Source organism: Mastomys coucha, unplaced genomic scaffold, assembly GCF_008632895.1.
Source record: "Mastomys coucha isolate ucsf_1 unplaced genomic scaffold, UCSF_Mcou_1 pScaffold21, whole genome shotgun sequence".
Taxonomy (NCBI): Eukaryota; Metazoa; Chordata; class Mammalia; order Rodentia; family Muridae; genus Mastomys; species Mastomys coucha.
Window position 1 is genome coordinate 143,971,360 of NW_022196904.1, and position 27,946 is coordinate 143,999,305.

General features: G+C 40.7%; 1 protein-coding gene and 1 long non-coding RNA gene across 2 annotated transcripts; both read right to left on the reverse strand.

Annotated features, from left to right (window-relative positions):
• Positions 1–4,818: 4,818 nt before the first annotated feature.
• LOC116101071 lies at positions 4,819–13,919 on the reverse strand. The gene is made up of 3 exons (XR_004122772.1): positions 13,722–13,919; positions 13,465–13,597; positions 4,819–4,922 (listed from the first exon to the last, which is right to left on the reverse strand). It is a non-coding gene; the product is annotated as an uncharacterized LOC116101071 (long non-coding RNA).
• Positions 13,920–23,602: 9,683 nt separating this feature from the next.
• On the reverse strand, positions 23,603–26,949 carry Cntf (ciliary neurotrophic factor). Its single transcript, XM_031389813.1, has 2 exons — positions 25,411–26,949; positions 23,603–24,500 (listed from the first exon to the last, which is right to left on the reverse strand). The coding sequence occupies exons 1-2, from the start codon at positions 25,522–25,524 to the stop codon at positions 24,012–24,014; spliced, it is 603 nt and encodes a 200-aa protein (XP_031245673.1). The 5' UTR covers positions 25,525–26,949; the 3' UTR covers positions 23,603–24,011.
• Positions 26,950–27,946: the final 997 nt, after the last annotated feature.

Consider the following 27,946-nt stretch of genomic DNA (forward strand, 5'->3'; position numbering starts at 1 on the left):
CACACATCTAACCCTCCAAACAAACAAAGAAAACCTCCTTGCAGAAAAAAAAAAATGAATGCATAAACCTTGTATTGGCATTGACCTCTGCTGGTAGATGAAGCCTACCATGGGGTAGTAAAAGCCTCTAAAATAAAAGGAACTGATCACCAATAGAGGTGATCCTTTTCTCCTAGGAGCCCCATTGTTTTAAAAAACTGGCAGTAAGTATGATCATGAGTAATAACTTAGTAAAAAAAAAAAAAGTGCCATAAGCCAAGAAGATTAAGTGGTTTTCCTTCAAATTTTACTCATGTTGATATTTCTGTATGCTCTCTTTTTAAACCTGAGGCTAAAGTTACAGGCAATTGTGAGCTGCCTGATATAAGTAAAATGAAGTCAGTTCATCTGGAAGAAAAGGAAGCCCTGTTGACCACTGAACCATCTATCCAGTCTGTGTAAACTTTCTTTATTATCACTTCCGTCTCTACTAAACTACAACTAAGTGGCCACACAAAGCTAGATAGTAGCCATAGCTCTCTATGCAACACATTTGACTGACAGAAATTGTACATCAGTAATTCTGATCCTTAACAAAGAGGAATTTCTAAGAGTTCCTTTCTCCTCTGTTAGTTACTTTTCTATTGCTGTAATAAAACACCATGACCAGAGCAACTTATAGACAGAAGAGCTTATTTGGGACTCATAGTTCCAAGGACAAAGAAATCAGAGTCTATCACCATCGTGGCAGGGAAGTGTGACAGCAAGCAGGCAGTGGTTGCTAGAACTGGAAGCTGGGAGCTGAGGGCTCACATCTCACATCATAAAGAGGAAGCAAAGAGAACAAACTCAAAATAACACAAGTCTTTATACTCACAAAGCCCACGCACTGTCACATATTCTCCAGTGAGGCTATATCTACTAAGCCTCCCCAAACAGACACCAGTTGGGGTCCAAGTATTCAAATGCTTAGACTATGAAAGTCATCTCATTCAGGCTAGCATACGGCTACTGGCCATAAAACATATTGAGTTCCACTTCAGGAAGGTAAATGGCTTCTGGATGACATAAGCAGGGATTGGACTAACCTATTCCTTCTTCCAGCTGTAGTGAGGATAGGGAGTGGGGCAGGGCTACAAGGTCAGTATCTGTTGCTTCTTAGCAGACCATGACAAAATTTAGACTGCAGTCTAGGAGTATAATCAAAAGTAAATCATAAATCTAGTATGTCCAAAGCCCTGGGTACAATCCTCATAACACAAAAACAGACAAGCAAGCAAAAGTTGATGGCTTTATGGTCTAACTTGATTTACCTGGACAGCAATTCAGAGTCATGGTGTATTAGCCAGGAGCTCAGCTTCTTCCGTATGAATTAAAGTGAATCACAGGACTAGAGCAGGTTTGCTGTGAGACAGATTCTCAGGGATATTCATACTGAAAGCATGACTAAGGGAATATTATTTTGGATACCAGTAAGGTCTGGAGAGATACTGCTTTTCCAGAAGAGCAGAGTTAGTTCCCCAGGACACACATCAGGCGGCAGCTCATAATCACCTGTGACCACAGTTCTAAGGAACCCAATGCCTCTGGCATCTGTGGGCTCTGGCACATGTATGCAAATACAAATAATTAAAAATAGTTTTAAAATTATAAAAAATATGTTTAGCTGTAGAAGGAAAAACAGAAGATAATAATCACAAATTGAAGATCTATATTATACCCTCTCTCCAAGGATCAGGAAACATCATGAAATAGGGAACAGAATGGTAGGAGTTAAAGATCAGAGAGGAATGTTGTAAAATTGTACCATCTGGATACAACAGTGCCATTATACTCATGAGTTCACAACAGTGATAGCTGCCTGCATAAGATCTGCACAAGATCAAGGCAGTCAACATTCCAATGTGGATGGAGGAGGAGAATCACAAGGCCCCACCGCTAGCAAAAAGCTATTGGCAGTTGATGGCCACGGGAGGAGGGGAGTAGGTTTTCTGATGTTCCAGTGTACATCACTATATCCATGCCATACATACAGTACTAACTGGGCTCTGTAAGATATATAGAGAGAATGAAGTTGGAAGGGTCATGGGGGATCTGGGGAAAGTAAAAGGAGAAGAGGGGGTGGATATTTTTAAAATACATTGTATATGGGTATGGCATTCTCATAAAAATGGATAAATAATATTTTAAAGAGAATAGAGCATAAGGCATGGATAAAAGCACAAAGCTGATAAAATTTAAAGGACTGGGATAGTTTCAAGTGTCAGGTTTCTAAAATAAAATAATAAACAACTGATCTGAAAGTGAGGGTATGTTCAGATCCCTGAGAACTTTGAACATTAGGCCTAACCTCTTGGCTTACCTTCATCCAGTATTTTTCAAAGCTAACTGTGCCACACAGACAGTGCCTGGGCACTGCCAAATGCCATTTTACTAACTATCATGGATATAAACTATTGAAGACAGGAAAGCACATTTTAACAGGGATTTGATAATGTCTCTGCACAAAGGATGAGAAATTATGGGGAATTAGAAACTTTCTTTAAGGCAATTCTGTCAAGAGTTTACTGTGATTATACAACAGAACATTGCTGCCTAAGGTGGTGGGAAAAGCAAAATAAAGGCATTCACATACTCTTAGAGCAAAAACTGCCTCTTGAGGTTTTCCACAAAATTCCTATGATGACTATCATGATATTGGTCTGCGTATGAGTCTCTTGTGATAGTGAAGTTATGCCTGATGAAAGAAAAGTTTAGATGTCCAAATTTAATTGTGAAGGGCAGAGGGCAAGGGCAGAGAGAGGAAAGGATAAGTGAGGTTAATGAGCAAGTCCGCTCTACAGTCCTGAGTGACTGTTGAATCCTTGTCTCAAACTCCAGAGTCAGCCAACCCTCTGGTTCCACCAGACCCAGTTACAGTGGTTTTTCTCGATGCAAGCACCAAGAACACCAGAAGGAAGAATCACCAAGTAATTCAGAAGTAATAAATCTTCTTGAGAACAGTCCTACCCTGATACTTTTCAAGGTCTGCCTTGTCCTATACTTCTGACTAACAGCCAATGTAGAGTCAGTGTAAATTATTTACACATCACTTCCCCAACTGTCTCCAGCTCTTAGGTCTAGTAGACTCCATCAAATTTCCCACAAGCCTCAATACTGGTTAAAAACCATTCCTTTTCTGAAAAATATCTGTAATTCCTCAATAAATGCTTTTAGTTTCAAGATTCCCTTGGCCTCAAGGGTTAATAGGCTACTGAAAACAAGGGAGCTTGATGGCATGTGGGTGTGACATGGATGAGTGATATCTGTTTCTATTTTGGAATTGCGAAGATCCCAGGTGTCTTTCAGGAGGTTGGGATATTGGCAGGAGAGTTACAATAATCCTTCAGAGAAAAATATAATTTTGATATGAGATGTGATTTTTTGCAGGGCACAGACTAGTCAGGGCTCTCCCCTGACTCTTTCTCTCTTAGCTCTCCTCATTTTGATGATTTATGGCCTTATCAAAGCTAAACAACAAAGACTATGTGTATCTACAATCAGATGAGGTAGTGTGAGGGCTAGTGTTGTTTCATGTTTAAATTACTGTGCTTAAAAGATAGATAAAGCAAAGATGCATCTAACCTATAAGCCCCACTTGTCCAAGGACAGAAAACTTTCCAGAATGATGGGGTCTCTTCATGTAAGATAACAAGCCAACTGTTTTCACTTCTATAAACAAGCTTGGTTGCATCAACTGCAGAAGATATATGCTTGTCCCTGAATGGACAAAGGTAGGAAGTATGTAACCTTGTGGGATTTGCCTTAATAAGCTCCCTAACTAATGTAATTTGCTGCTGTACTCTGGGAATCCTGGGTATGGACCTGGCCAGTGTTCATGAATCCAACCACTGTTTAATAAAGCTTGCTTCAAATTTGGCTCAAAAATTGTGGTAGTGGTCTCATTCTCAGCCAGTAAGATTAAGAGTAGACGCTTGAGCAATCTGTGTGTGTGTGTGTGTGTGTGTGTGTGTGTGTGTGTATCAGGTGAGTTAGGCCCATGATTAATTTTTCTGTGTGTGAATGTATATGTTCCTGTGTGTGTTCATGTGCATGTAGGTTCCATGTGCACAATTAAAAAACATGCCCCAAAGACAACTCCAGATAGCATATATCTGAAGCTATTTTCCATCTTATGTTTTGTGACATGGTCTATCTTGAACTCAACAAGTAGGCTAGTTCATGTAGCTAGCTAGTAAGCCTCATGCATCCTCAGGTCTCTGCCTTCCCAACACTAGGATTACAAGTGCATTCTGTCACAAACAGCCTTTTAAAAAGAAAATGTGTGGCAAGCACTCTATCAGCCTCCATGAATAGCTTTAAGGAGAATTAACACAACATGTTGGAAGACTGTAGGAAACGGGATTTCCTAGTGCCTTTAGAAGGAAGATGAATGATTTGATAATTTAAAGAAATGTATTTTTAATCACATAATTATTATATATACTTACACAGTCCTGTGTGACATTCCCTTTAATATGTGTGCTGATCGTATTTGGATAACTGATCTATCACCCCAGTCAGACCATTTCCTTGTACATTCTTTGGTAGGTATTCTGAAAAAGCCAGTTAATTATAGTCAATATTTCCTCTGCCTCACCATGGCTTCTTTAGCTTTGTCAGTATTTTCCTATATATGGTATGCCATAGGTGGGAGTGAACATAGAAAGAATAGGGATCATGGAGACCTTCATTCAAATCCTCTTTCACATGAAATTGAGACTAAGAACAACTTCAAAACCCCATCTTATATTCAAGGTCCAATGGCTGCTAACTTTGACATTGAACTATTAACTTACCAGACTAACAGTCTCTCAAATACCTCAACATATCTGACCCATAACTAGTATAATTCTCTTTAAATTACTCTTTGATATCTTCCCCCTTCTCACACGGACAGGTGTCTGCAAGAAAAAAAAGAGAGGGGACAAGGTTAAGTCACTTTTACAAGGTCTCAAAGTTACTAAGCTCAAAGTTATATAAACTAGGCTAATTCCACAGATCTCTTCCACACCCTTCCTTTCAACTTTTTTCCTTTTTAATGCTTTCTGTTCCCCCATTCGAAACATCCAGATAATTATAACATTGTGCTTCTACTAAAGGAAGTGCTTCTTTTTGTGGTAGTTGTTCTAGTTTCCTTTCTGTTTCTATAATAAACACCATAAACCAAAGCAACTTAAGGAAGGAGAGGATTTATCTGGCTTATACTCCCAGGCCACAGTCCGTCTACAGGGGGAAGTTAGAGCAGAAACTTGAAACAAAAACTTTGGTGAAATGCTGCTTTTTCGTTCTCTCTGTGTGTCTCACGCTTTGCGAGGTTTCTTATACATCCAGGACCATATGCCCAGGGAATGATACTACCCATAGTGGACTGGATCCTCCAGTAACAATTAACCATCAACACAATCCCTCACTGACATGCCAACTTGATAGATAATCACCCGTTTGAGACTTTCATTTTTCCAAATGATTCAAGGCTGGGCCAAGTTGATCTTCAATGCTAACTAAGAGACTATTATTTAAAACCATGACACAACATTTTTATACTAGTTTCTATTTAGAATTATAGAATACAAAATGGGCCCTACATGCAGAGTGAATTTAGATCTAGTAACCGACCTGAGGAAGGCCATTTGCAGCTATTGTTAGTTCTGAATGCTTGGGCTTGCAACATACATGAATTAAATATTTTCACTACTTCTTTCACTTATCTGCAGTACTAATCATCTACATTTGTGCTTTTTATGTGTTCCAGCAAGAGTGTGAATGGCCAGGGGGAACTTGGGGGAAAGCAGTGTGCAACATGGACTAAACTAGAAGTACAGCTAAGGTTCATAATTTCCCATAACAGGTATTTGTCATCATTTTGTTGTTGCTGTTATCAGCTAAAAAACCTGTTTGTTATTTTTATAAAAGGAACTCACACTTCTAATCCAAAGACACCCAAGGCTATGGCATCTTATTCCAAAGGCTACGCAGTCTGAATATTTCTGACACTGCTTAGAATAGTTTGGGGATGTGTGCTCTAGGCACCAATTGACCCTTCCTAATCTCTTAGCCTTAGCACATGCTACCCAGGGCTGGAAAGTAAACACTGCACAGTTTTCTTTGTCTTTCTATTGGCTTCTGATTCAATCCAGCAAATACAAAGCTGCCATTCAGCCCAAAGTATGTTTATTTTCTTTCATAGACATGGTTGAAAAATGAACCTGACCCAGATCCCAGGAGAGTGCTACCAGCAAAACTATGAGTTCTCATGGACTTATAATGACATGAGATGCTTTCCTGGCTTAGTTGAATTAGGAAGTGGCAAATGAACATTGATTCCATGTCTTTGGCTGGGAAGGGGTTCCAGGAGGCAAAGCAGCTTTGTCATCTTCCCAGATAACAGCTTTTCTGTATCAAACAACTTTTCCTGAAATTGTGAGGTATTTTCGCATAGTTAAAAAAAAAGTAATGAATGCATAATTTTTCCATGAAGACTGTTTCAAATCCAAATACCCTAGGTAGCAGGGAAGAGAAGTCACCATGCTTTATTATTATTTATTATTATTACATTATTTTATTTATTTACATACCAAATACTGCCTCCCCTTCCTGGTTCCCCCTTCTAGAGTTCCTTACCTCCTCCCCTTTGTCTATGACAGGGTGCACCTACCTCTCTCTACTTACCCACCATCTTATTCCCCCCTGCATTCCCCTTCCCTGGAGCATTAATTCTCTACAGGATTAGATGCATCCTCTCACTCTGAGACCAGACAAGGCAGTCAGTCCTCTGCTATATATGTGTCATGGGCCATGTATGCTCTTTGGTAGGTGGCTTGGTCTCTGGGAGCTCTGAGGGGTCCTGATTAGTTAATACTATTGTTCTTCCTACAAGGTTGCCATTCCCTTCAGCTCCTTCAACTCTTCCTCTAACTTTTCAATCCGAGTCCCTGGCCTCAGTGCAATGTTGCCTGTAAGTATCTGCATTTGTTTCAAGCAGCTACTGGTAGGGCCTCTCAGAGGACAGACATGCTAGTCTCCTGTCTGCAAGCACAGTAATAGTGCCAGGGTTTGGTGTCTGTACATGAGATGGGCCCCAAGTTGGGCTGGTCACTAGATGGCTGTTCCTTCAGTCTCTGCTCCATTTTTGTCCCTGCATTATTTTTTAGACAGTGTGATGGTTTGTATATTCTCTGTCAAGAGAGTGGCCCTATTAGAAGTTGTGGCCCTGTTGGAGTAGGTGTGTTACTGTGGAGGTGGGCTTGAAGACCCTCATTATAACTTCTTGGAAGCCAGTATTCTGCTAGCAGCATTCAGATGAAGATGTAGAACTCTCAGCTTCTCCCGCACCATGCATTCCTGGATGTTGTCATACTTCTGCCTTGATGATACTGGACTGAATATCTGAACCAGCCCCAACTAAATGCTGTTTTTATAAGAGTTGCCTTGGTCATGGTGTCTCTTCACAGAAGCAAAATCCAAACTAAGACAGACAGGAACAATTCTTGGTCAAAAATTTTGAAGGTAGGTAGATGGCCCCATCCCTCCCCTGGGGGCCCTGCCTGTCTACTGGAGAAAAAAATCCACCAAAATGAAGTCTCAACTCTGAATATCTGTGCCCTAAATGCAAGGGCACCCACATTTGTAAAAGAAACTTTACTAAAGCTCAAAACACACTTTGAACCTCACACAATAATAGTGGGAGACTTTAACACTCTGCTCTCACCAATGGACAGGTCATTGAAACATAAACTAAACAGAGACAAAGTAAAACTAACAGAAGTTATGAACCAAATGGATTTAACAAATATCTACAAAACATTTCATTCCAAAACAAAAGAATATACCTTCTACTCAGAACCTCATGGAACTTCCTCCAAAACTGACCACATAATCAAGCACAAAGCAAGCCTCAACAGATACAAGAAGATTGAAATAATCCCATGCATCCTATCAGATCGATATAGACTAAGGTTAGACTTCAATAACAACAAAAACAACAGAAAGCCCACATACTCATGGAAACTGAACAGCTTTCTATTCAATGATAACTTGGTCAGGGAAGAAAGAAAGAAAGAAAGAAATTAAAGGCTTTCTAGAATTCAATAAAAATTTAGTCACAGCTTACCCAAATTTATGGGACACAATGAAAGCAGTGTTAAGAGGAAAATTCATAGCACTACGTGCATTCATAAAGAAATTGGAGAGATCCTATGCTAGGAACTTAGCAGCACACATACATGAAAGCTCTAGAACAAAAGGAAGCAAACAGACCCTAGAGGAGTTGATGGCAGGAAATAGCCCAACTCGGGGGCTGAAACCAACTAATTAGAAACGAAGAAAACAATACAAAGAATCAACAAAACCAAGAGCTGGTAGTCTGAGAAAACCAACCAGACAGATAAACCCTTAGCCAAACTAACTAAAGGGCACAGAGACAGTGTCCAAATTAACAAAATCATGCTTTTAATGAAACTAGAGATTGAAAGGAAACACTGGGCTAAAAGAACACCAGAGTCTGGATTCAGACAAACCTGAGATCAAATTCAGGCCTAGGCCAAGTCACTTCGTTCACCTCACTGAGACACCAATGCCTGTGCCACTCTGGTGGCAGTTTCTACCCAATAGCTCAAGCCTGAGCAGATCGCACTGTTCAAGGAATGCAGGGCTAGGGAAGATAGCCCGGAGAGTAGGAGAGTTCACCTGATGTGATGATTAGGCTTAGATTCCAGCTCAAACATTCAGAAGTAAGGGACCACAGCCGTAACTGGACAGGGAGCCTCTCCTTAATCACAGTGGTTAGGAAACCAAACATCTGTCTACAAGCACCCTGTTGCAACCATATTTTACCAGAAGTATTCCATATGCCCAGAGATAGCTAATGTTGATTTACAACTTTACAGAATCTAGAATCACCAGGGAGACAAACTTTCGGGCATATCTGTGAAAGGGTTTGTAAACTGAATTGAGGTGGGAAAATTGACTCTACTTGTTCCGGATACTAATCCACGGGCTAGAGTCCTACACTAAATTAAAAAAAGAGAGCGCAAGCTGAACCCCAGCACTCCTTTCTCTCTGCTTCATGACTACAGATACAGGGAGAGCATCCCCTTCACTCTCTGGCTGCTGTGACTTTCCTGCACTGACGGACTGTACCCTAAAACTGTGAGCCAGAACAAATCATCTTTCCATTCTTAATTTGGGTGTTTGGAGGTATCTTATCATAGTTACCAAAAAAAAAAAAAAAAAAAAAAAAAAAAAAAAAAAAGGAACGAATGTATGCCCTTCACATAAGCCTTGTTTAAAATGCAAGTGCCCTAGGCAGTAGGGAGAAATGTCAACTACATATGAGAGAATGGAAACTGTGCTTTGGCACAGTCGTTGCAAATGCCAGTACTGCCATGTACAGTGCTTGGTACGTGACTACTTGGCCTCTCCAGATATAAAAGAAGGATGGCGGGAGACATGATGATATAATAGAGCATCTAGTCTTTGGGTCTCATTTAGGAGTGTGCCTTATCTCAGGGAAAATAACAGTTCCTCTAAAGCTTCTGAAAGAAGAATGATACTGTGGTTCCCCATTCTGTCTCACTACTGGGAGTGTGAACTCTGCTTAGGCAGACAAAACAGGAGCCTAAGATGGGTGCCCCAGCCTCAGTGAGAAACGATGCAGGCTAAGGCCAAGGAGACTGGGATTCTTAAATTCTCAGGCGTCCAGTCACCACTGGAAACCGAGTGGAGTAAGGGGGGCCCACAAGAGGGCCCTGCGAGGGTCCTGCCTGCTAGGACAAGTTCAGGGAGGGGTGGGGTGGGGGTGGGGAACCACCAGCTTTGCTTTGCTGGGAGTGTCCGGCAGCGTAGAGAGGCCTTCTTAGAGACGTAGGCAGCTCTGCTCTGTATGAGGAAGGCTTCCCAAGGCAGTTCTTGATGAGAGACAGTCCTTGCTTGTTCAGACTGTTTATTCATTGTTCATCATAGAAAAATGGGTGCATACAACTTACTTATGGTAGACCAGGGATTAAATAACTTTTGCAGGATGGAATAACTGGGAAGGGAAGCTTATTGGCTAAACCCTTGGGGTGGGCCATCTAGATACCTCATTGGCATGGAGAACTCAATGTTCCATGATCTTCATGCCAGAGTGTCATGGTCACATGCTTCAGGACAGGAACTGGGTTGGGAGCAGACAAACTGTCTACTGGTCTCAGATATGAGAATATCAGAGTTTCTGAATCTGTTCAGCCATCCCAGTTTTTGTCTGATGTCACAGTTTCACTTGCCTCACATAGTGCAAGGGAAAATCTTGGATTTGGGGTCTGTTGTTATAGCTGGGTCTATGTTATACAATAAATCTACAGGAAATCTGCCTGGAGTGAAGGTGACAGCCCAGGCTTCATGTGTTCCAGGCTAGCCCAACAGGGAGAAGAGGGACTCAGTTTTCCAAGTCCAAAAGTAATCTAGCTCCTGGCTGTAGCCAGAGTTCCAGTTCATTCCTGAGCCTTAACATTTACAAGCGGATGCTACCTGCAGCATGTGCTAAGAGACAAGGAACCAAAACACTAGGTGCTTGATACATTGAACATTTGATCTTACCAGGCTGAGTTCAGAGGGCCCCCGGACTCTATGCTTTTCAACATCTTTCCCTGGTACAACCCAAAACCTCAAATCTGTCCAGGTTCCATTCCTGAATGCTTTTGATTAAGGGGTGTCCTTGATATTCTTTCTACTGGAGAGCAAGCTGGGAGGGGACTGCTTACTGACAAGGAGCCTGCTTCCAGCTAAGTCAATACCCTGAGGCTGGGCATATTTCAGATCCCAGGTGGTAGACTTCCCTTCTGTAGCCCCAAGTCACAGCAGGAGCTGAGAAACAGTTGTAAATGTGCTTGACTCCTCTATAATATCTGGTCCTAGGTGGGCACCACAAGATGGGAGAATTCTGGGATGCCAGGCTTCCAAAGTTGAAAATACAGACCTCACGGATAATTGGGGTGTACAGTCTGTGCAAGGTAGAACCTCATCATTGAGATTACTTGAAGTACTTCACCATGGAGAATGGCAAGTGCCACATCCAGACCATGTACACATAGTGTCATAAACAGGGACAACCCTAAACATCTATGTGAAGCACTTGGACCACTGACTCAGCTACATCAGTGCATAGACATTCTCCAATATGGCAGCGCTACCACCCAAACCTTGGGCACTGTATCTTAGAAGTAGTGAGAAGGCTCCAACAAGTCTCTCCCTCTCTGTCTCTGTCTCTCTGACATGTTTATAAAAAGATAAAGAGAGGATGGGATATGTTTGGTAGAGGTGTAGTCAGGTGTCGGGGAAAGGAGTGCCTTTGCAGGCCCCTGCTGAGGCAACCCTCCTTTCCCCTTCGGGACCAGCCATACAACAGTATAGTATAGAATAGAGTTTATTCAGGGCATGGGGAGGGAAGTTAAGAGGGTAATAGAAAAAAAATGGTGTGCAGTGGTGGTACACACCTTTAATCCCAGCACTTAGGAGGCAGAGGCAGGCATATTTCTGGGTTTGAGGCCAGCCTGGTCTACAGAGTTCCAGGACAGCCAAGGCTATACAGAGAAACTCTGTCTTGAAAAACCAAAAAATGGGCGTGGGGACAATACAGGCAGAGGAAGGCAAATGGAAAGAAAGAAGAAAGAGGAGAGAAAGGGAGAGAGAGGGGGGAGGGAGGGAGAGAGAGGAGAGAGAGAGAGAGAGAGAGAGAGAGAGAGAGAGAGAGAGAGAGAGAGAGAGAGAGAGAGAGAGAGAGAGAAGGGGTGAGAGAACAGAGCAGAAGCAGAAAGGCAAGAGCAAGAAAGAAAGAACAGAGCAAGAGGCAAGCAGCCCCTTTCATAGTGAGTCAGGCATATCCAGCTGTTGCCAGGTAACTGTTATCAGAGCTTAGACAGTATGCTAACAGTGTGTGTGTGTGTGTGTGTGTGTGTGTGTGTGTTTATGTCACAATGTAAATATATTTCAAACTATGGATGTTCTGTTACAGTCAATAATTTTCACACCCCCTCCTCATTACCCTCACTCATTATTGAAGCTATTTCCCTAGGAAGAACACATGAATAAATTAGATTGTATCAAAATTAAAAATGTTGGAGAGGAAACGATACTAAGTCTGTGCAGTAATATATCCACAGAAGACATGTTTCAGCCAGTTGCAGGGGCCTGCTTTTGTAGCAATGTTATATTAGAAATAGCATCATACTTGTTTATAAATTTATAACTCTTCTTATGTAACAATGAGAGAGTTGGATGGGTGCAGCAGAATTCTTGCAGCTCATAGGCCTAAAATATTTATATTCAACCTTTATAAAAGGTGTTTGTTAACCCTTGGTATAGAGCAGATGTCTAAGATCTCTTCATTGTGATAGTAACCAAACTAGGCAAAGATGGGGCCAGGCATACTGCAGGCACCATGGTCCAGTTCCCTCTAGACTAGAGCAACTTCCTCTTAGAATACAGATCCTGCAACTTATTCCATGGTGCTTTACAGAGGTCCTTATCTCTGTGTAAAAGACTGGTAAGCACAGATGTGAAATCAAGTTTTCCATTATACACTGCCTTTGTCACTACTTGTACTTGACTTTGCTTTCTCATTTAGATAGCATTTAGTGATTTCCTTCCTCACACCGAGAAAGACACAGAGCAGCCTTTCAAACCCCACATTGCAGGAGGAGGACATGCAGATAAACAACTAATATTCAGTGCTGCAAGAAGTATTATAGTTAAGTACAGAAAAAGTATAATTTATGTACCCAATACAACAGTCTTATCTTGACTGTGGTGACTAGATACTGGTCAGAAATCATGTCACAAAGAAGTGAGATCATGTGGATTTGATCATGTGGAAGTGAGAAGCATGAACACAAGTTAGTCACTGCTGCAGACCTCAAGTGAGGTATATGTATGTAGCATACATACATATTCATGAGCTTTAATTTGTAAATTAGGTGTAATAAGAAATTAAGCACCAAAACTAAGAATAAAATGGAACAATTATAACAATGCTTTATAATAAAAGTTATAGTAATGTGTTGTCTCTTGAAGGCAAGACAAATAACGTGATGTGGTAGTTGTTAAATCCGCTCTATGCTCCCAGAAGGGGCATGCACAGCTGGCCACCTGCTCCAATGTTCTGGTTCCCAGATGAAAAGACACATACATGCAACCTTTATTTCTAACATGCCTTAACTAGCTCAATGGTTGGGCCACTCCTGAACCTCCATGTGGCTGACACACTCCTCTTCTGTATTCCTGAGTTAATACTTACTAAATCTAAATTGTATCTTTGCTGCCCTGGACCCTGCTAGGCAGCCCCCTGCTAGCCAGCCCCCTGGGGTTGCTTTCCCTTTGTACCAACATTTTGGCTGTCCCAGCATGGTCTGTCTCCCATGCCCTTGTCATGGTTAAATCTCCTCTTCCTTCTCTCCTGTGTTTCTTTACCTGGAATCCTAAAAATCCTGCCTCTCTCTCACTGCCCAGATATTGGCCGGTGGCAACTTTATTTCCCAATCAGGACCAACTGGGGGCAGGAACACTCATTGCAGACATGCAGGTTCCCATGTGATTCCAGGAGCTGAATGAACACAAATAGCATTAGAACAAATCCACAACAACTGTATCAGACTCTAGCTGACCATGAGTAATTGAATGGTTAAAAAAAAAAAGTATATGGACAAAGAGGGACCACTGAGGTATACCATCCACTGGTTCTGCTGTGTGAGCCAGTCAACCTTTCTGTGCTTTGGGTTCTTCCTCCATAGAGTGGAAAGGAGATGATCATCAGAGGTTGTGATGAGGGTTACAAGAGCTGCTAAGTGTAAAGCACCAGGTCTGGAGTCAGGGCTCACTGTCACTATTGCTAGCAATTGGGAGTGGAAGCAGTCATAGTAGCTGATGTAGAAGAATGGCCTCAACAAATAGAGTGGGCCAGGGCATGGATCCTAATCAGGGATCATGTCACAAAGAGGTGACATCATCTTGTTCTAGAAGCATGAACACCAGTTAGTCACTGCTGCAGTTTGGTTACTAAACTTCTCTAAAAACCCATATGTTGAATGCTTGGTACCCAGCCTAGTACTACTGGGTGGTGGTAGAACCCTTAGAAGGTAGAATCTGGTAGGAGGACTTTAAGTTCTTGTGGGGGGTCTGCCTTTAAAGAGTATACTAGAGCCCTGGTTTCTTTCATGTTTTCTCCCTTCTGGCATCTAGCCTTGAATTGGTGAGTTTTGTCCTATGGTCTATCTCCATCACCTATCCACCTTCCTTCCTTCCACTCCACTTCCCTCCCTTCTCCTCCTTCTCCTTTCTTTCCTCTTCTCCCTTTCTCTCCTCTTTCTCCTTTTCTTCCTTTCTTCTTTTGAGAGTTCTCACTATACCTCTCAGTCTGGTCTGGAACTCATAATCCTCTAGTCACTGTATATGCCTCCAAGCCCTACTGTGTCCTCATATTGATGCCATACCATAGGCTGGCATGGGACCAAACAATCATGAACCAACATCTATATGATAAAGTAGAACAAATATTATTATCTCTTTATAAATTTATCATCTCAGGGATTCTTCTTTTTGTTGTTTTTTGTTTGTTTGTTTGTTTTGGTTTTTTTTGTTTTGTTTTTCGAAACAGGGTTTCTCTGTATAGCCCTGGCTGTCCTGGAACTCACTGTGTAGACCAGGCTGGCCTCAAACTCAGAAATCCACCTGCCTCTGCCTCCCAAGTGCTGGGATTAAAGGCGTGTGCCACCACCGCCTGGCTTCAGGGATTCTTTTATATAAAAACTTGACTGACAGTCATAATGAGTATGATAAAGGGGACACAGAGGATTAACTGTGCTGTAGCATTTTCTCTGTCCAATCACATTAGGGCAGTGACAGGCCTGTGATTGGATAGGAATAGAGAGGTGGAGCAAGAGTTGGAGGAGGAGAAGGGTCAGGAGGAGAGGTCATCATGGAGACAATGAGGACAAGTCAGACCCCACGAGGTTATACAACCAAGCAAAGGTTTTTACAAAATAGATTAATTGGGTTAGAATACTGTCTTTATTATTTGGTTATGAAATTATTGTATTGGCATCTTGTAAATTGTGTTTTTATTATATAAATCTGATTGGATATTAAGGCCTTAAGAGTCATGCTTTACTTACTGGGTCTTAGGCGCTATTTAGAAGAATGATTGTGGGGGTGTGTAGAGAGTTGCTCATGAGAGAGATGTTTTTAATAGCTGGGAGAGAATAATAAGAGCCTGCCGGGATGTGGTGATGCCGGTCAATACCGCCTTAAGAACGTGGCCTGGTGGGAAAGTTTGTGGGGTGGATTCATTTTTTTATATTCCCACAACATAACTGAATATGGTAGAATCTTTCTAGAAGATGCAGACTTTTCTAAGATGGGAAATGAAAACTGGTGTGTCTCTCATCACCCAAGCCTGAGTGTTTAGGTTTGCAGTCCCCTTTATGGCTAAGGCATGAGAAGGGCTTGACCCCTAATGATTTTCTCCCGTTTTTGATTTCCTTCTTTCCTGCCTTGGACTACTGGATCTAGGTCTATAAAACAAAATTGAAATTCAGCAATATGTTTAAAGCTCTTGAGGGCTGATCCTTGACCTTTTCCTCCAGCCTCATTCTTTACTCCTTTCCCATTCTGCTATTTTGCATAGTCAACTCAGCCCATGCATAAACCAGCATTGCAAAGTCCTATATACTATCCAGTACTTAGTACCCATTCTTGTTTCCTGCTTGATTTATTTATTCTTTTCCAACTTGGGAGTAGGTGCTCCTTGGTTTCTACCTCTTTTTTTTTTTTTCAATTTCTCTGTCCTAGTGTCCAACTCCCTTTGCAAAATCTTCTATCCCATTTCCCAGAACAACTCTCTGTTCTCTATACCTATGGCCACTGTTCTGATTCAGGGTTGTAGCTTTCGCTTTCATGCTTTTGCCCCCCTAAACCCACCTTCCCACAGCCACTTGAATGCTCATTTTAACAGTAGAAGCTCACTACATTCCTACTTAAAACTTTTCAATGGTTATTTGAATTGTTGAGTCTCTGAATCATATATTTCTTGAAAAGAACGTGATTCAAAATAAGGTTTATTAGCTTGGTCCACTAGGGAAGGAGCCTAACATGGGGGACCTTGGGACACCTCAGTATGAAATGCTAAGTGAATCCATAGGATTCACTTGGGCTTGTTAATTTGTGGAAGGATTCAGTAACGTATGGTTTTGGTCCATATTTGGTGCCATCAGAAAACAATGGTGGTTTTACTATTAGGTATCTAGACATTGTTTTACGTAGGAATTTTTGCTCTTTCTTATCTATGAAGAATAGTAATAAATCAGTATTAATTACACTGACTTTAGAATCATTTGTATATTTGTTTGTGCTTATCAGTTTCCTTTCCATTCATAACCTTGTCACTAGTGAGAGATGCATATAATTCCTGATGGTTAAAATTGAGCTTGTGCTTCCAACAGAACTCCAGGATTATTATAAGCTGAGTTTAAAGTCATGCACCACCACTGCCTGGCTCAACCAGATATTTTTAAAGGCTTTCCTCTCTTGGGCAGTTTTACAGAGGTTCACCTATTGCTCTGTCTTTGGTTGGGATTGACTTAGTGTGCAGCACAAAGGCCTCCTCCAGCTTGATATATTGGATTTTCACAAAGATGACCTTAGTGATTGCTTAAGGTTGTGACAGCTCTGGAAATCTATGTTCTAGGTCATGATGGTGAATTAGGGTGGCCAAACACCTGGCCTCAAACTCATGATTTTTCTGCTTTAACTTCTGAAGTTTGGGAATAATATGCATATACTAACATATGCTTCTGTTCTTCACCATCTTTATTAAAGAGTGTAAACACTCATTTTACCTCTGTGCAGTACCAATGCTCTCCTTGTCTATAATGGTGGGTTGTGGGTGAAGTCCAACCTTGAAGATACTCAAATCTCTGTCATTATGTGATTGTAGCAACAGAGAACTGCCCCACTTCTTGACAGTGCACAACTAGATCAAAACTCTGCCCTGCTTAGCCTCTACTCCGTTAGCCAATCACAGTCTAAAATGCCAGTAGAGGTCCTAACATGCTTTTCCTGAAATACTTACCCATGAGCGTAAGTATTCATAGAACTGCTTAAGAAGCAATGTATTTCTTCTGGCCTCTGGCTGAAAGACCTTGGCCTTGGCATTCTTCCTGTGCTTGGTTGGCTTCAGCCCCATCAACATTTCATTTCCTTGAAGACAAGAAACTCCTCACCTTGGGGATTTTTTACTTAATAATGTCTTTACTCAGATCTACTCATGGATGATTCAGATCTCAGGGAAATGTAACCTGAAAATTAAGGTAGAGTAAAATAGCTACGCCTTCTTGAAAATAGTGAAGAATAATGTCAGACACATTTCATATGACTAGAAAATAGATGCTGGAATATGCTGTGTGCTGCTGAGGTTTTAGCAACAAATTACTGTAGAAAATGTAATCTTCCAGTTTCAATTCCTTTTCCCTCTCCTGTGGATGTACATTGCCTAGGAAAGTTCATGTGTGATTCCTGACTCAGGTGTAGAAGAAATGAAAGCCTGGATGACTGTCCCTCATTGATTCCCACGCTTTGTTTTTGTGGTTACTACTCTTGATAATGTTCCCTTTTCCTATGTAATTCCTACTATCTAAGATGTACTATTATGTGTTGCTTGTCTTCACACACCAGAATGCTAACTTCAGAATAAGAAGCTATGTTGAATTTGTCTGAATGTCCTGGTACCGCCAATATATACATGTCTTACCTTGAGCATCAAACAGCATATTTTCAGTGGATTGTTCTGCCTGCAGCTGTGTTTAGCTCTAGTGCAGACACAGCTGTCTCAGTAACTTTCTAGAACAAAGGCTTGATGTTAGCACTCCCCAGCTTCAAAAACATTCATGGATTTTTTTCCCAAGGTGTCATCGTTTTGCTCCTGCAGTCTCCTTCTCTTTGAAACCCTTAGAACACACGGAGATTCAGCCACGCTGAATGGTCTCAGGCATGCTGTAAGCCTTCCAGTAGCCAAGCCCTGACAAGTGCCATTGCATCTAACTGCAGTGCTCTTGCCTGCCTCTCCCTTTTATTATTTTTTTCCTAAGGGCAAAATCGGCATTGTCTTTCAATGCCTAACTGCCAGACTGCCCAACTTCTAAACTGTGTTCTTGTGTGTGTGTGTGCTTTAACAGCTGTGTTATCTACATGAACTGCTAAACACATCCATATCCTTTGTAGTTGTAGTCTTGTTCTTTCCCAAGAGGTTGTAAATGTCTCAAGCACAATCAATGATCAGCTCCATGTCTTCACTGTTTCCTTTGTAAAACAAGTATCCTTGGTATCTTCTTAAGAGGAATAAATGAGCTAATGCATGGAAAGCAATGAGAACATCTGGCAAAGAGTAAACACCATGTTCATTTATCTGTATTATTCACTTCAGTACCAACAGGCACCCAAAGTAGTCTTGTCAAAACCCATTGCTGTTAAACTTGGTTGAACTTTGGCAGGCAGCTTCCAAAGGCTGAGATCTGAGCTAGCTTGGAAATTATTGGCCTTTTCTCCTGGTGATCATTCAAGTTATTTATGTAAGCCTCAACCTTCATGCTATACTGAGTTTTAGGGATAGGAATTGTTTTGGTGGTTGTTAAGCAAGAGAAATATCTTAACTCTTACCCTAGCCTTATGACATGAAGGTTGATTTGATATGAAAACACCTTTCTTGGAATATTATTTAAAATCTTTTCTGGGTGCCTTCAGTCCTGCGAAGGACTCTAGAATGGATTCTACATGTCAGAGAGGGATAGGATATAGGACTATTAGATTACAAGAGATGTTGTGGTTAGGGATTAATAGGTATCTGGTTTATGAGTTGCTGAAACTATGAAGGGTTCCAAGTATGGAAACCCTTGAATATCAAAGGAGTTAGTCTTAGAGTTTCAAAGGGTTACTAGAGGCACAGGTGCTATGGAGGCTGGGTATAAGCTAACGAGGATGAAACAGACAGCTGAAACCTCTGAAAGTTGGTCTAATGAAGAGGAAGGGGTATGCAGAGGTGTATGTGTGTGTGTGTGTACAGTTCTCATTCTTTTTAGAGAAGGAATAGTGGGACAAATTTCGAAGTGTCTTTAATTTCCTCATGGTATGTGCTTAATAAAGGGATAGGACTAAAGGTTTGAGTTCCTTCCTGTACTAAGAGGGTGTGGGTATATGGGATGAGTCTAACTGCATGCTTTAACACATCTTGGGTGGAGCCTAGGTTGCATATTTCCTTGACTACCCAGTCTAGGGCCTGCCAGGTGCCTCCAGGGCCTGTCTGACTATACTACTGGGAAAGCCATCTTCTGTGAGCAGTGAATAGCCTCAAACTCTCCAGGGATGTAGGATTCCTGGAGGCTGCGAGTGGGTTGGCTTGGTATGTTGTAGCCTAGGATCAATATGGTGAAAACTGGGTTGTGACCCCACCAGGTCAATCCTAGGAAGAAAATGACAGTCTCTGAGATATTTAGAGCATACTACTCAGTCTGAAGTATAATTTGAATCTAAGCTTGAGTTATTAAATACACCTGAAGTTCACACACCACTTACAAGTACATACAGATAATTTGTCTGAACTGTGTAACAATCTGTGTGGTCAGGTATTTGTCATCATTTCCATTTCATAAGTGAGGAGCTCAGGGAAAGTGACTTGTCTTAGGTTGGGAACTTAAATTGGCTTTGTTGCCCTTTGGGACAAGTCAGTACTGGTTTTATCCAAGGAAAGTGAACTGTACAGGTGGAGGGTGGATTTCAGAATCAGATGATCTTGGTCACCAGATCTCTCATGGTATGGGTGTGGAAAAAAAGTTTTCAGACCATAATGAAAACTTTAGCCCTGTCATATGCTAGAAGAATAAACTTGAACAAATTAATGCCCATTGTCATTTCCCTCATCTGTGAAAATGATAATATCTCAAAGGATTAAACTGCACAAAATAGTGTCAAGTCATCTCATATGCTAAGTAAATGCATTGTTTTCTTTCCTACTACCTCAACATGCAGACAGAAACACGGACTCAGCAATTTTATTTTCACCTATGTGCTTTGTCACAATTTCTACCTCTAAAATAACTAGGAATGCACTCATCAGAGACCTTTCTCAGCCAAAAGCTTGACTGAGAATAAAACATGTGAAATGAAACTAAACCTTCAATTACATTAACAATGCTACAGAAGTATTTGGCTTGGTTGTGTGGTCCTCTTCCAGGCTGCCTGCCCCTGGGAGTTTTGCCCAGTGGCCTGGCATCATGCAGATTTACCCAGCATGCTTGATTGAGCCTGGCCCTGGCTGAGAGGATTACATTTTATCCAGTGTTGAAATCATTTGAAATTCCCCTTGTTCATCCAAAGACACAGAAATAAAAGAAGCAACTTGTGGTCTTGCTGAGAGAGAACTCTATTGTTAGCCATTCTTGCATCTTTTATTTTCTATGTGCCCAAAATAGATTGATCCAAGAAACATTCTTTTCTTAAGAATCTCAAGCACATGGATATTTATTTTGAACATGAAATATTTCCTTTTTTCCCCCTTTTTAATCAGTGACTATCAAGAGTTCTTTAAAAGCTTTTGGGATGAGATTGTTTTTACTGCTTTTCACTTTTGAATGTGCACCAGTATTCAGAGGTTTTCTTTTTTGACCATGAAGCTCAAAGTTTAGAGGCCAAACCATTCTCTTTAAAGAATTCCCAAACCACAAATCGCACACAACACAATCAATTGAATTCTCAACTCCCCCATGCATCATTTTGCTGGAGGCCTGCTTCCTATGTTGCTAGTTTACCCCTTAATAAAAGTAATAAGTGAGCTTATGCACTGGTACCCAAGGGCACAAGATCAAGTCACTCAAAACCACTTTTCGTTTTCCCCCCTCTGACCAAAGGTCATAAGTGTCATTCACTCACTCACTCATTCATTCATTCATTCACTGAGCTGTCACTCACAGCTGCCTAAAATAATAATACCAGGGCTATGATGACTTTATACTTCCAGGTTTTATTAAAATAATTACTTCCTTCAATTCCTAGTATCTTAAAGCTGATTTTATTCTATACGTGGTCTCAGGTTTGTGCTAATCTGTAAGTCTTCCAAATCACCATCTTGCGAATTTGTCAGGCCTCATTCATGAAATTCAGGGGAACAGATACTCTCTTCAGAAAGGGCTAAAATTTTGAAGGGGAGATCTCTGGAATTTTTATTTATTTATTTTTTAAACAATGTAAAGGTTAATGGTGAAGAACTGAAATTTGTATATCTTAGTATGATTTTCTAGAGATTCTATGCATAGAATCAGTTATTTTGTGAGGTACTGGGTTTCATGAACACTGAAACACACCCCAATCCCCAAGCCTAGCAAGATCCTTGTTGCCATATATAAGCTATGAAAAGAATCAAACAATGTGCCCACAGTACCTGTATTATGAAGATATACCTGCCAGCCCTTTATTCAATTTTTTGAATTTCTGATAAACATGATACATTGTCTACACATTTATCTCTCACTCGGCTTTATATTTGTGTTATATGGCTAAGTATCTATTTACCTTTTATTTTTTTAATCTCATTTGAGACAGGATCTATGTAGTCCTGGAGCTGGACCAGGATGGCCTTGAACTCAACAAAGGTCTTCCTGCCTCTGTTTCCTCAGCACAAGTATTAACAGCAGTGACCACAATCAGCTTTTTTTTTTCTTAAATAATGTGTGCGTGCATGTGTAGTACATTAGTTTACATGAATGCTCAGGTCAAAACAGGTTGCTGAGAGTTTTCATTTATTATTGCCTTAATGTCTTGAAACAGGGTCTCTCATAGGACACTGTTTTGGTGAGGAGTTCCAAAGAATCCACCCAGTCTCTGTTCTCCAATGCTGGCATTACAGGCACATAAAATTATGTTCAACTTTTACTTGGGGATTCAAACTCCTGTTTACAGTTCAAACAACTCTTACACACTGAAACATCTCCCCAGATTCTTCCCCATTTTTTTCCTAAAGGGTTTCTATATCCGCTATGAGGCATACTGTAAGTTTCTAGTTTTTCTTTTTGAGGTATGTGCATGTACCCAGATTTACTATGCAGTCTAAGCTTGCCTCTAACTATCAATCCTTGAACTTCCTCAGTGCTGGGATGCTGCCATGTACCATCAATGCGTTTCCTGAATTAAACAAATAAGCGTAAGTCAGACTCACTGGTTTCTGAAAATCCTGCAATCTGTTACACCTGTGCGACACAAAAACCCAGGAAGAGGGGTCACATATGATGTAGACTGTTTATAATCTGTTATTCCCCATAATGAAATTGTAGCCACGTTGTTCTTTAAAAATAAACTTTGTTAACATACACTAATTAAAAAATGCTCCTGAAAACCAGAACTTAAGAGTATGAATGAAATATGCCTTTCTAACAGAAAATTAACTATCTATACCAAAATAATGAATGGAATAAAACGAAAAGGCCTGTTATTGTGCCATTTCAGATGTTTACTGTTGTCTAACTTGTTTTCAGGAGTTAACTTTTAGTGTTTCTATCTTCGAAGATATTCTATATTGTACTCCATCAACCTAAAAAGCATACTTACTTATGGCTTTAGCCAATTTTTCAATTCTTTATAATCTACTACAGCTTTGGTCTTTTTATTTCTTACATACACTGCATTTCCACAAACACAGTAGAAAGCAGGGTCTTGCTTCCCCTGAGTTACCACAGTGGTTGGCTGAGTCCTGTTATGTACTCAGAGTTCCATAATACCCTGCATGGAACCCTTTGTAGGAGAGGATACAAGGTGAGTCACACATCGCTACATCATGTAACTTATGGAAGTTAGCTCTCTCTGACTCATGGTTCATTTATAAGGCAGAATGTGGTTAGACTTGGGTCCCCAACTCAAGATCTCTTGGGGTTTTAAAGATAAGTAAAAACAAATGATACTAACAAACTCTGGATTCATAATGCAACAGCCCTCACTGTAAATGATCTTCCCCAGGAATGTGTTTCCTAGCCTTCCACACCATGTGGTTCTCACAAGAACATTAAAAGTAGAGCTTTACTGTGTTTAAGAATCTCTGGCATTCTCACTGGGGACCAACTAGGCCTCATCCTCCTTTCATGAGTAAGCCTGGAGAATGTAAAGTGCTAGAGTCCTGTGACTCTTTAACCTGAGTAGCATTCTACCCCTCTGTCTATGAACATCTGGTCATAGTACCTATGACTGATCTGTTAACTGGCTATAAACTGAGATTAACCCAATACCCAAGTACAATAGTCAATATTAAGCCAGGCTGTTACTGCATATCCTCAGCCCCAAGAATGTGAAGTGCTGCAGGCCCTATTTTTTTTTCCTTTTCTTTCTCAAATGTAATCGCTGTTCTTTGTCCAGTGTGGGCAACAAATACTTTCCTTTAACATGGTGGCATGGTGCAGACTCCCGAGGATGTGTAACAAGGGTTACTTTCCATCCTAGGGATAGATTGCAAGACATCTTCCTCTCTCCACGACTAAGATGTAACATTGTACAGAATATAAAAAGCCCAAGGCACACTCACTGCCTCTGCACAGCAATGTTCTTTTTATTAGGGTAGTTTGAATGAAGATAGTCTAGGACTTCCAATTTGTTTACTCAGTCTTTTCAGAAGTCAATCAAAACTAGTTACAATTTCTCGTCTGCCATGTAAGACTGTTAAACACCCAGAAAGGTTACTTAGTATCAGGAAGCACTAAGGTGGACAGTGCCCTTATTATCGTTTATTATACCACCAATGCAAACAAAACCATGTACACACATATGCATAGCCAGAATAACCATGTAATCTTCTGTTCATAGGTGGGTCAACCCTACTTGATGAAATGCCTGTGGTCTAAGGTTTTCCAAAATTGATGCTGAGAAAACTAGACCCCAGGGAACTGCCAATATTCCATTAGATCAAAGAGGGAGACAGAGGGAAGAGCTAACAGCTACATTTGCTTGTCCTTGGCTCTATAGTGGCTCTCATTTGCTGAGATTCCCATGTGATGAGAAGAAATGACACGAAGGTCATGGATAGACCTCACGGTCCACTGTGAAAGCTCTTGAAGGACCTTCAAGCCCCATAGCTTCTTCTCAAAGAGGCTACCATCTCCAACTGTGACAGGTATCCCATCAGCTTCGTTTTCAGGGATCTTCTGTTCCAGAAGCACCATTAACTCCTCTAGCTGGTAGGCAAAGGCAGAAACTTGGAGCGTAAGAGTATGTATTGCCTGATGGAAGTCCTCTTCAGTTGGGGTGAAATGCACTCTCTGGTCTTCTAAAAGCTTGGTTAACATCCCCTGGAAGGTACGGTAAGCCTGAAGGTTCTCTTGGAGTCGCTCTGCCTCAGTCATCTCACTCCAGCGATCAGTGCTTGCCATTGGTACACCATCCACTGAGTCAAGGTTGATATTTTTATTCAGGCCTTGATGCTTTACCTGGACAAGGACATAGCAAAACATATGTTCCATATCACCTCAATTTCCTTCTTCAATCACAAACACAATTTCCTTGACTTTCACAGTCAGTGATCCAAATTGTTAAGAAAATGCCTAGAATGGAAACCCTTCATATAGGGAGTTGTGATCCCACAGCACTGCCTGAATTTCCTGATCCCCAATGTCCACTCTCAAAGTGAAATCAATCCTTTAGAATACAACTGGCTTTTAAAAAGGTAAGCATCTGAGTCTCATAACTGGCAAAGTTTTTCAAAAGTCATCAATTCTTAGACAACTTAAATTTCTAACCTTGATCAGAGGCCTGAGATATTACCACAGCAGGTCTTTAGATAGGGGCCTTCTATGAGAAAACAAGCCCAGAACTGTGGTTAATCTGACGTATTCTCAAGACTTTTTGACAAACCTATTTAGTCACAAATATTCTAATGTGGAATACTAAAACATAAGTAGCTTATACTGTACAGAGGGCAACTATACATTTCTCTAAAATTCCATATGGTTTTTCTTAATCCTATAACCTTTTCATTTCTAAGGTTTAAAAATTCTATGAAGAACCAAGACTTAGAAAACCTATTGTCTATCCTGGTAGGATTCAGAAAAAAGGCAACCAAATAATGTATATTCTTACTTAAGGAAGGACCTGTCTACCTTAAACAGCTTGGATGAAGACAGTAAGGTTATGTGAATTTTCTCAAGGGAAAGAACATGTCAAATTATAGGTGCTTAACATATGAATGACTAGGGAGCTATATCATACACACACACACACACACACACACACACACACACACACACGAGTTTTTGTAACTGGTTATTGGAACATGATGGTTGAGAGTTGGGCTAGAAGAGTTGAAAACAGACAACCACCACAGCAAAACAGACAACTTACATAGGATTCCATAAGAGCAGTCAGGTCTGAACGAATCTTCCTTGCTAGCCAGATAGAGCGGCTACAGAGATCCCGGCGGTGAAGGGTCACAGGTGATTGCTCTGCGAAAGCCATCCTCTAAATCAACTGTCCCAGGAAACAAGTGAGCTGGTTTGCTTCTGTCTTCACTAGTCCAAATAAGAAATGTTGACTCCCACAGACTAAATCTACTGGGCATTCTCTAATGGGATTGTGCACCCCCATCCCCACCCCCTGCCTGACTCAGAGGTGGCAGCAAATTCCTGGCTGTGGATTTTGTGCCTGTGGAATCAAAGGGCCCTTTTAATCAGTCTTTTTTTTTTTTCCGAAGCGTCTGCCTCCATCTCTCCTCCACTCAGTACTTAGCGCTTGTTTTTATGTCATTGTTTTGCTTTTGTACTTAGCAACAAGGTCACTATCACACTAATCCTCATGACACCCACCCCTGCCTAATGTAGTCTGGTATTTACACATATAATTTGACTTTACTATTCTGCTTTCTATGCTCTCTGTATTTTAGTTTGCTTTATCCTTTCAAAATGTAGTATTGAAATAGGTGTCATTTATTAAATGAGTCAGATATTATGCCACACATTTAAGCTTCATTGGATTCTTAATTCTGGGCTGGATATTAGTCTTTGGGGTTAGTTTTCTCATTTGATGTCAGAAACTTTTATCTAAGAAATTAATGCAAGAAACTAGATTCATATTTCTGCATTGGTCTTTGGCTTTATTTCTTCCCACCTTGCACTGACTTTACAATTTCTTTGGGTAGCTCCTGATATGTGCAAGAAACAAAGACTTTCCATTCCCATTATTTATAAGGTTTAGACTTGTTTAAAAATTAGCTAAAGGAGCATCTCTAATCTCAATCATGGTGCCTTCCTGGTAGCCACAGGATGTGAAACACACTGTTTAGGCCTGTTCTCTCCCAAAGGAAACACCCAACCTAAACTTGGTAACATTTCTCAGGCACTTTCACTCAAGTGACAACATGCTTCTTTTTCTTCCCAGTCCGTCATACTCCATGCTTAGCAAGGAAATGAACAAGGCTTTGAAATGAAGACAAAAGAGTTAAAAAGGTCTTACAGATCTGTCATTCTATTGTACTACACTCAGTGGTTGATGTTAATAGGCTCAAGTTTCAAAGTTTCAACCTGAAATAGGTCAGTAAAATGTCCCTATTTTATACCACAGATATTGCCAAGAAGTTCAAACACTTTGCCATCAAGTAGCAAATTGACATAGGTGAAAAATGGCTGCCATAGAACTTTTTAGCAAGGTTGAATTATGTTTTCTTTTTTTAAAGTTAGAACTTGGCATAAAAGCTTTGTTAAGAAGCACTGGTGTTAAATGCAACCATGGTTTTTTTCATTATCAGAGTAAACTGTACTTCATAGTATCCTTAACATCCCATAGAAAGCAACCAAAACACCATTTGGAGTCTGCCAAACACAGAGCTACAAGGCTATTAGAAGCCTTCCCAACTCTTAACAAAGAGCAAATAGCAGCATACAAAAGCCTCCCCCCAGGGGCATCTGTTTTCCTCGTTTAGCAGCATCAACTGTTTTACCCTCGCATGACTAACTCAGTACAGCCAAGGAAGACCAGCTGCTTCCAGGAAGACAACTTTATTTTTCTTCTTTACATACTTATTTTGAATATAATTACCTAGATTGAAAGGAAACAAGATTTTAAAAGCAAAGTATCCCTTTTATTATAATTTTTTTCTCTTACATAACTTTTAAACCTAGATCAAGTAACCACCTATCTCTCATCACAGGAAAAGGGTCCTGCACATTTCAACAGGCAAAAAGTTTCAGGAAATATAACTGCCCCATTACAATTTTCCGATTTTCTTGAGTATACTGGAAAATTGATAGAAAGAAAGGAAGGAAACTAGTCCTGCAGCAAGGCTGTAAGACCTCACTTAGGTTGGTGGTATACAGTTCATGTTCTTCCTCCAAACAGGTGCAAGGGAGGGCCAAGTGCTCTATGCTGATGTTTTCTTTGCTCATTCCCAGGACTCCCAGCCAGTGTCTGACTAAACCCCTTAAAATATGTTAGCGTTTAATTATGCAAAATAAGCTAGCAATCCAAGCAAGGAGGGTGCATAACTCCCAGAAATACCGAGTAATTATCACAACTATATCTAAAAATTTAGAACTGCCAATTGAAGATGGAGGTGTGACTACTTAAAAGATAACTAAATATCAGTATGAAACATCAATTTTCAGGATTAAGAGGATTCCTTAGAAGGACAATTAAATGAGTGACATGGGAAAAAAGGAAATGGGTAAGGGCTTAGTTTGCTCATACAGACTCATACTATGCTAGCACTAGCTCTCAAAAGGAAGAGTATGAAGTTCATGAAAAATTTACTGCAAACTGCTCAAATAAGTCAACAGATGGCAGCTAAGATGACCCAGCCCCCTTTAAAGCCCACCCCATTCCCAGTAAGAGGACAGGAAGTTTCTAAGTATTAGAACTAGTTGCTTTTATGGGGAGGGGAGTGAAG